Source organism: Physella acuta, unplaced genomic scaffold (assembly GCF_028476545.2).
Source record: "Physella acuta isolate Inbredline_101_S28 unplaced genomic scaffold, ASM2847654v3 ptg000896l, whole genome shotgun sequence".
In the NCBI taxonomy this organism is placed as follows: Eukaryota; Metazoa; Mollusca; class Gastropoda; family Physidae; genus Physella; species Physella acuta.
The window spans coordinates 209,121-219,876 of NW_026732413.1; the positions used below are offsets into that span (position 1 = coordinate 209,121).

The following is a 10,756-nucleotide window of genomic DNA, read 5'->3' on the forward strand; positions in this document are numbered from 1 at the left end:
TGCATGCTTGTCAATTTAGTTCATGAGAACAAGATCAAAGGCTATCTCATCAACACAGAAAGCTGATAGTAATTAGTAAACAGTTTTCATGTCCAGAGTCCAGTTGTATCAATAGTATTCTACACAGAGAACATCCCCCCAGTTGTATATTACATTGTGTCTTGTCATTTCTTCTAGTTTTTACCTTAAAACACATCAAGTGACATTTATTTTGCTAAATTATTTCACAACTTCTCTAATCGTTTCACACAAACAGTCCGAAATGGTTTTAAAACTTGAGACACATAAAAATCCCAGGTTACTTTGTCAGTGGAAGTTCGACTCGTAGGTTTACAACTAGTTTACAAATAGTGTTGTACGATACAATGTATGAACGTAAAAACAAAGGTATCAGGGACTATTAAAATTTAAAACTGTTTTATTAGCAATTACAACGAAATAAAATACATAATTAACATATTAGATATAGTGTTGTAGTACCAAAGAAGGCAAGGATGTTTGTCATAGAGTAGATAGAAATAAGACTAGACTGATAGAGATTACTAAAGACGGTGTAAACTTGAGTTGGTATTGACGGTTGTAGATTGTTTGTGGGAAACTATAACGCATACATCCCCGCCCCTCCACCACAATGTTTGTTACAAAAAAGATTTTAATTTAATTCAACATGTATAATTTATTATATATATATATATATATATATATATATATATATATATATATATATATATATATATATATATATATATATATATATATATATATATATATATATATATATATATATATATATATATATACAACGTCATCCCTAAAGCGAGCATACGAGATAAGTCTAAAATCTCTCACAGCCTTTTTTCCACAACACGTACACACGACTTAAATCACACCATCGTGACAGTTTGGTTCTGGGATTCCCGACAACGCAGTGCAACACGGTGCGCACGTAATTTCGGGTTCAGTCTTTGGTTCCTTAGAGATTGGGTTCTTTCCACAGCAAATGGCAAACAAATGCTACAAAGACCATCTCCTTTTGCGGTAGATACTTGCTGGACGAAGGCGGATTTATTCATCATACGATGAAAACAGATAAAACTACCGGTAAGATTTATGTTAATCCTTCCTGTTGCTGTGTGTGTGTGTTTTTGTTTGTGTGGGTGTGTTTACAACTTAGCTCTATCGCTATCTAGAGTCTATCGCAGTAAGGCTGAATTGCTTGCAGAAAAACACCCGATTCTAATCGTTGAGATGGGCGTAAAACATGTTTTTGTACATGTTTCTTCTAATTAACCTTCCACTTGGAAAATATATATATTAAACTTGCAAATATGTAGAAAGCTTATATTTTAAGAATTTCTTCCTTGATCTAGAATCTAATTAACAAGATTTATAAATCCAATGATCTTTACAATATTTTTACTTTAAGGCTAGATTTCACAGGCCAATTTCATTTCGTCAGGAGCACATTTAATTTTCTGTTACAATAAATTCTTCCTGTATTTATGATAATCGAGAGACCTCGCCATAACATCTATACATCTCCCGTCTTGACACCTCCCAACATCTTAACCCCCCACCCCAACACCTCCAAACTTCACACCTCCCAACATCTAAACCCCACCCCAACACCTCCACTCTTTACACCTCCCAACATCTAAACCTCACCCCAACACCTCCACTCTTTACACCTCCCAACATCTAAACCCCACCTCAACACCTCCACTCTTTACACCTCCCAACATCTAAACCCCACCCCAACACCTCCACTCTTTACACATCCCCGACATCTAAACCCCACCCCAACACCTCCACTCTTTACACTTCCTAACATCTAAACCCCCCACCCCAGCACCTCCAATCTTTACACCTCCTAACATCTAAACCCCACCCCAACACCTCCACTCTTTACACCTCCCGAACATCTAAACCCTACCCAACACCTCCACTCTTTACACATCCCCGACATCTAAACCCCACCCCAACACCTCCACTCTTTACACCTCCCGAACATCTAAACCCTACCCAACACCTCCACTCTTTACACTTCCCCGACATCTAAACCCCCACCCCAACACCTCCACTCTTTACACTTCCTAACATCTACCTCCCCCCCCCCCAACACCTCCACTCTTTACACTTCCCCGACATCTAAACCCCACCCCAACACCTCCACTCTTTACACTTCCTAACATCTAAACCCCACCCCAACACCTCCACTCTTTACACATCCCCGACATCTAAACCCCACCCCAACACCTCCACTCTTTACACATCCCCGACATCTAAACCCCACCCCAACACATCCACTCTTTACACCTCCCCTACATCTAAGCCCTACCCCAACACCTCCACTATTTACACCTTCCAAACATCTAAACCCCACCCCAACACCTCCACTATTTACACCTCCCCAACATCTAAACCCCACCCCAACACCTCCACTATTTACACCTCCCCAACATCTAAACCCCACCCAACACCTCCACTCTTTACACTTCCCAACATCTAAACCCCACCCCAACACCTCCACTATTTACACCTCCCCAACATCTAAACCTCACCCCAACACCTCCACTCTTTACACCTCCCAACATCTAAACCCCACCCAACACCTCCACTCTTTACACATCCCCAACATCTAAACCCCACCCCAACACCTCCACTATTTACACCTCCCCAACATCTAAACCTCACCCCAACACCTCCACTCTTTACACCTCCCAACATCTAAACCCCACCCAACACCTCCACTCTTTACACCTCCCCAACATCTAAACCTCACCCCAACACCTCCACTCTTTACACCTCCCAACATCTAAATCCCACTCAACACCTCCACTCTTTACACCTCCCAACATCTGAACCTCACCCAAACATTCTACTCTTTACACCCCCCCAACATCTAAACCCCACCCAACACCTTCAATCTTTACACCTCCCCAACATCTAAACCCCACCCAACACCTCCACTCTTTACACCCCCCCCCCCAACATCTAAACCCCACCCCAACACCTCCACTCTTTACACCTCCCCTACATCTAAACCCCCACCCCTACACCTCCACTCTTTACACCCAACTCTCATTACTTCCAGCGACCCAAACCAGCGCCCCCCGCACCGAACCAGCCATGTCGCCCCCTTCCTGTCAACCCAAACGGCCCTCAAGGCTAGAGCGAGTTCAAGTCAAGCTCTATACGCTCCTGGGGATCCCAGAACTAACACCCGTCCGGGTCTTGTTCTTTTGGGCCATTTTACTAGCGTTTGCACTGTGGCAGTTCTTTGTGACCCTTCACTACTTAGAAATATGTAAGGTGGGTAAAATGCGAATTTTCCTTAATGATTTGTCAGGTAACTACATGGATCTATATCCATAAACATTGAATCGGCTTGCTGGAATATTTAATTAAGTGAATTCTGAATGGGTAATACTATAAGTGTGTAACGAAAGTTGTTTACACTATTTTACAAGTCACTAAAATGACAAACGCGAGAATCCTGTCTGTGAAATCAATGCAATTCGGTGGGATATAGGCTGAAAAATATATTTTTTTATAAAGTTGACTGTATCGAAATTTGCTGAATTTTTACTAGATGGATTTTATGTAAACGCAAGAAATAAATAAATGCTGTTTTTAAAAATTGACAATGAGTGCATCTTCTTGTTTTAGCTCCTCTGTGAAAAGGAAATACCGCTGCGCAAATTAATTTGGAAGTTTTGTCTGGCAATCCTGATGTTTCAGGCTCAGTTTTACGTGGTGATTAAGCTCATTGAGCAATGGAAAAGGTAAGAATACTATTCGCACGGGTTGATTTTTCTTCTTTGTTCTTAATTTTAATCTTGGAAGGGATTCCCTCCAACACAACTAAATATACGTGTCAACGTCGTCATTTGATTGAAGTTTGATTCTGTTAGTGTAGCAGTCAGTTGTTGTACCAGTTGGTGGGTGGGTGGATTTGATCATTTTCTTGGCCAGACTATTTGTTAATATGACCTTGTTATTTTTATTTATTTATTTGAGGGTCTCATAAAGTTAAAATGATTTAATCCCAGAAACTACTACAAAGGTTGGACAAAGGAAGAAAGTCGAGCACTTAGAGAGGAAGGTTCCCGTGCTCGGGACATGAGGGTAAAAAGAGGTCAGTGAATCAACCATTACACGCCATACAAACCATAACAAACCATAACACAACATTACAAACCATTACACGCCATTACAAACCATAACAAACTTTAACAAACCATAACAAATCATAAAAAAATCATCGTAACAAACAATAACAAATCATTACAAACGTTTATAAATATAAGAAACCTTAACAAACATAACAAACATTAACAAATCAAAACACATCTTAACAAACCATAACAAACCTTAACAAAACATAATAAACGATAATAAACCATAACAAACCACTACAAACCAAAACAAACCATTACGCGACATTATAAACCGAAGTGTCAGTACCTTCTTGCACACAAAAATTTTTTCCTTTACATCGGTTATGTAAAGCCGATCCGCCCCACCCCTCCCCCACATACAAACAAGTTCAAATATTTTCAGCTTAAATTAATCATACCGTGGACATTAAAAAACAATATTGCAAACTGACATTTTGTTAAGAAAAAAAAATTTCAGCCATCTTAAATTTAACCAATACTATTTTTCCACCATGCAAGCCGTATGTAACAATACTTTAAATTAACCATACTCCATTTAGCAGAATATAAAAAAGAAATAATTCATGAACTCCTTAGTGTTATGCGATAATGTCTTCGTTTCCTAAACAGCGAAGAATTTAAAGGACAATCCAGTGTTAACCTTTCAACTCGATGAAGTCATTCGGCGCTACGCCTGGCAGATGATGTTGAAGTGAGTATCTTAAACACAACATAACCATACACATAGATGATGTTGAAGTATCTTAAACACAGCATAATCTTACACATAGATGATGTTGAAGTGAGTATCTGAAACACAACATAACCTTACACATAGACGATGTTGAAGTGAGTATCGTAAACACAGCACAAACATACACATAGATGATGTTGAAGTGAGTATCTTAAACACAGCATAACCATACACATAGATGATGTTGAAGTGAGTATCTTAAACACAGCATAATCTTACACATAGATGATGTTGAAGTGAGTATCTTAAACACAGCATAATCTTACACATAGATGATGTTGAAGTGAGTATCTTAAACACAGCATAACCATACACATAGATGACGTTGAAGTAAGTATCTTAAACACAGCATAACCATACACATAGATGATGTTGAAGTAAGTATCTTAAACACAGCATAACCATACACATAGATGATGTTGAAGTAAGTATCTTAAACACAGCATAAACATACACATAGATGATGTTGAAGTAAGTATCTTAAACACAGGCATTCTTTCTAGCGTTGAATTTCTGGAGTTCTCACAACAAACACAACAACAACAAAAACTGTTTAAAAAATAAATGACATGTTTTACCCGTGCGTAATAATAGAAATTCTTTTTTATAATCGGATGCATTTTTACTATATATATATAGGCTACCTGAGTTGTAGTTTTTATTTATTAAAACAAATATTATAAAGAGCTTTTAAATGTGCACTAAGTGAGAAGAAGCCTTACTTTAAATATCTTATTATGTAACACTATTTTTAAAAGCGGAGATCGCTTATACAATTTTAGTAAATTTCCCTTTCAAACTTGACGGTCTACGGGGCAAGAGAAGTAGAAGTCCACTTGTTTCTGTGACCTCGGCATAAGTAGAGATGCAGTGGTCAGCACTATGCTCAGCCGCCTTTACTTACCCTGATGTGAGTTAGGAATCAGAGCTGGGTGGACTCAGGGTTGGTCTACTATTTTGAACACGGATTCGAACTCGAGACTTACGGGTAAGCAGGCCAGCTCTCTACCGCTAGGCCACTCCGTTTTAGTAACAGCATTTAATACATAACATAGTGACCCTCATTTTATTTATAATTATTTTGTATAAAATTATGTGACGGCTAAAATACATTAACTGTGTAACCATAGAAACCAAATTTACTTCTCCCATATTGTATTAAGTGCGGTACTAATTTAATGCAGGGACTGTGGCGAAGACGAGCGATTCGAACTGGAGGTACAAGAGCTCGACTTCACCTGTGAGTTTGACTGGGCGGTGCTGGACATCGAGCACAAGGTCACCAAGTTCTCTCCCAAGGTGAAGGACGGATCTGTGATGGAAACCCACCGGGGTGAGGTAGAAAAAGGTGATCGTATAATAACCTGAGACGAGGGCTTATTTTTTTTTTAAATACTTTACACTTGAGTGGCCGTGGCGCAATCGTTATAGACAGTGTTTCTTCCAGACTTTTTTCTCCAGGGGGGCACTTGAAATTTTCGGGGGGGGGGTGGGCGGACACTGTAAAAAGTATATATTTTCTATATAAATTATATAAATTTCATTTCATTCCGGGGGGGGGGGGGGGGGGCAAGCCCCCCCCCCCCCGAAGAGATGCCTGAAAGAAACTCTTTTTGTAGATTGCAGGGTGGGGCGGACAGTTTAAGGGGGCCGCAAAACTAAAGTATTTTCATGTATATTTTTATTAGAGTCCTGCGATTTTGAAATTTCGATTTCAATTTAGTTAACTTTCACAGTCACTAACACCGAGTTGCTATCTTAAAAAAATAAATAGATATAAGATACACAAGTATCTAATAATGAATTATTGTGCTGTGTATAGACAAATAGGGGAACAGTGAATCAACTTTAAACATTGTTAAATATACCTTGTGTGAAATAGCAGTGGTCAGGAGTCACATATTTCAAGTAACAAGATTGTTTTTATGAAACTCTATTTTACATGCACATAAATAAAACTATATATATATATATATATATATATATATATATATATATATATATATATATATATATATATATATATATATATATTTATTATATCATTTATTTTTGTAAATCAAAGTTACTACCCTACACTGTAGACAACAGTAGCTTTCAAAACATACAAAAATTCTAGCAATAACGGAAGTGGAGGCATATATATATATATATATATATATATATATATATATATATATATATATATATATATATATATATATATATATTGCGAATATGTATTCCTACTAGGTAAAAAATGGATGATGCTTTGGGAAAGTTACTATGACAACCAAGCTGACCGTAAACAAAGTTACGCTTTTAAGGGATCACATGATACGACCACGTGGGTGGGCGTGGACCTAAAACAATGTTACACGGTCAAGAAACAGGTAGCGGCCAGCAGAAGAAAATTTATGGGACTCATTAGACATTAATCATTTTCATTGGGTGTCGTATGCTCCAGGTGTTATGTTTACTGTTATACACACCTTGAGTATACAAGGTTTTAACACTCACTCAAACACACAAACATATATATATATATATATATATATTGATATGTATATATATATCGATTGCTTGATATATATATATATATATATATATATATATATATATATATATATATATATATATATATATATATGTATTGATATGTATATATATTGATTGCTTGATATATATATATATATATATATATATATATATATATATATATATATATATATATATATATATATATATATATATATATATATATATATTGATAGATGTGTAGATATATTGATTGCTTGATTGATTGATTATTCGTTTATTTATGTATACGTTTAGGTGTGTGTCAAGTTAAATCTCCCTCAATGTTTACAAGTCGGCATAGACAATACCCTCAATCTAACCAAGGTCAAAGGTGAAGTGTTCCAAAAGGCTCACACATGGGAGATCAACTCGCAGGTATGTTTTCAAGTGTTCCTGGAGTTCCTGACGTGTGAAGACATGTTTTAACCTTCCTGAAAAAAAATTTTCAATTTTAAGTGCCCACCCAGAAAAAATAAAAGTCTGGAAGAAACGTTTTTAGACCAAACTAATTTTAACCATAGCACACTTTAACAAAGAAACATCTTTGCAGGTTGAAGTGGAGCCATCGTCTCGAGCCCATGCTCAGCTGTCAGCGAGACAAGAGTGCTCTGTATATGAGTTTGAGATTCGAACCACTTTGTCTGCCCGGAAAGGTAACTTTCTTGTTCTAAAATAGAAGTAAAATTTTACAGATAGTTTTTCTATCATAAAGATTCCTACCAAAACGTGCTTCAGCCCTCTAAAGTATCCTGTTGTATTGCTTTTGTCACAGGAGTCCTCCCAGTATTGTTTACTCCAAGCAATGATCGAGCGCTTCAATATGAGGTGAACATTAAAGACCTACTGCAAGCGTTTAGGACAGTGGAAGAGGGCGGAGTTCTTACACCTGAAGAAAAAGTGAGTTGTTTCTCTTGGCTTTGTTTTTTGTTGTTTTTTGTTGTTGTTTTTTTGCCAAAAGTTTTTACTAGATACAGCATGCGCATTAAAAGCATAATATATATTATATTATTTTTTAGATGATTGATTTTAATGTATTTGTATTAAAATAACCTTCAATTCATGATAAAATATCCGCTACCAAGCCAGCTTCAAATTTTAAATAATTTCATTTAACGTTGCTTCGTATTAATTTTATACTATTATTCGTTGCGTCTGGGTTTGGTTCAACTCAGAAACGATTCGTGACACATATAGTGTACTTTTATTTGGTCTCAACTCTCCTCATTACAGAGTAGCCCTCGCCCTAACCGCTACCAACTAACCCCCTTACAATCATTAACTCCAGCTTTTATACCGCATTCGACCTTGGGATAACAATACATAAACACACCGGGGTTAACTACACAGTAGTGCGAACTCGACTCACACGCGCACTCTCCCATAGCTCTAGATTATTCTGCCTATTTCTATCTAACCTTCGACTGAACCGTAACATTATTGATGACCAACTTCATTACCCGCGTCGATGTGGATGGGAGAAAATGCTTTCCAACGGTAAACCATACAACGAAATACTTTACACTAAGAGCTTTTGTTGTTTCTCTGGTTGGGGCTGTGAAAACTAAATCAATCGATAGATAATACAAGATTTGACATCCGCTGAAAACTAAATCAATCGATAGATAATACAAGAGTTGACATCCGCTGAAAACCAAATCAATCGATAGATAATACAAGTTGACATCCGCTGAAAACTAAATCAATCAATAGATAATACAAGAGTTGACATCCGCTGAAAACCAAATCAATCGATAGATAATACAAGAGTTGACATCCTCTAAAAACTCAATGAAACCATTGTACACACTTCAGCCTTAAGAAATGCAGTTCGATATACGAGTGCCCTGACATACGAGAGTTTTAAGATACGAGATGTCGAGCGAGAGATTTCTCCGCTTTGAGTTACGAACAAAAATCAGAGCTACGAGGAATCGCATCCACGGGATTCACTGTTCCAAGAAAAGACACACCCCGAAAACGTTCCATTTGATCGTTTATGGCAGCTATTTAATTATACTTATCTATCGTTCCCCTAACTCTCTGAAAGGGGAGGGGGGGAAGTGACAAAGCTCTTATACAGGTTTTGTTTTACACCGCCTGCACTTGAAAGTGAGTAAAGCGTGTTGAAAAGGCAAAGATCAGTGAAGAGAAAAGCAGGCACAAATATTTATCGAAGGTTATAATACTTTATGAAGTGACATTTAATTCCAACTGTGTTCAGTGAATTATAATTAAGTTCGTTTTAAGTTTAGGGATAAAGTGTAGCAATATGTTAAGTTTAGGGATAAAATGTAGCATTATGTTAAGTTTAGGGATAAAGTGTAGCAATAAGAGTTTTAGCGTGTTACTGAAAGCTACTTTCTTTTTTTATTCCCCCCCCCCCCCACAGGCCTGCTTGGAGTTTAAGGAGGAGAAGTGGCTGGACAAAGATGGCGTGGAGCACTCGACCACCTACCCCCAGATCATCACCAGGGGCACCTGTGTCTGTCTCAGCTGGACTGACCAGAGAGTGGACATCAATACCAGTCCATTGTCAATGGACGAGTCCACTTCTGATGGGAACAGCAAGATGAACTGAACGCCCGTGGGTCACACTGTAGGAAGAGCCAAGCGTCGGTTCAATGTTTGTCTTCGATTAGCCAGACAACATTAGCAGCTGGTATTGATACAGAATATCCTCTAAACTTTACTCTACCCATTAAAAGAATTAACCTTCTTGATCCTAATTAAGCCAAACTCTTAGCAGATATTTACATCATTTATATCTCAGTAATCTTACAATATTTTGTTGTTTTTTTTTCTCCTTTTTTCAAACGTTAGAAATTTTTTTAAAATTCAAGAAAATTCGCATGATTTAAAGCAAGTTTTCAACATCTACATCAAGTGAATAATAACTTAACTATTTAAAACACCAAAATCTCCTTGCCCTTTTTGTTTTTTTGAAGAGGGTGAAATCAGAACTAGGAACTAAAATATTTTAAACTAATTTTTTTACAACTCCCTATCATAACAGATAACTGAAGAAAATATGTCATTTCTTATATTGTTATCTTGTCTATGGGAATAGATTAAAACATTACATTTTTCCCCAACAGTATTGATTACATCAAATTGATCATAAATTGCTGATTTTTTTTAAAAATAACTTTAAATTGAAATTTTTATTAAATTACATTTCTATTTTTTTATAATTTTTAGAAAAAAGATTAAAGATGAGTTAATTTAAGCACACAATGTGTCTGTGTTAAAATCATTTATTTAAAATTATTGTTTCTGAAATTTC

General features: G+C 36.8%; 1 protein-coding gene across 1 annotated transcript; it reads left to right on the plus strand.

The window, feature by feature from the left end:
• Window positions 1-974: 974 nt before the first annotated feature.
• LOC131952936 (uncharacterized) lies at window positions 975-10,695 on the plus strand. The gene is made up of 11 exons (XM_059315871.1): window positions 975-1,101; window positions 3,095-3,312; window positions 3,670-3,785; window positions 4,053-4,138; window positions 4,791-4,872; window positions 6,099-6,262; window positions 7,147-7,286; window positions 7,729-7,848; window positions 8,024-8,126; window positions 8,246-8,370; window positions 9,863-10,695. The coding sequence occupies exons 1-11, from the start codon at window positions 1,080-1,082 to the stop codon at window positions 10,049-10,051; spliced, it is 1,365 nt and encodes a 454-aa protein (XP_059171854.1). The 5' UTR covers window positions 975-1,079; the 3' UTR covers window positions 10,052-10,695.
• Window positions 10,696-10,756: the final 61 nt, after the last annotated feature.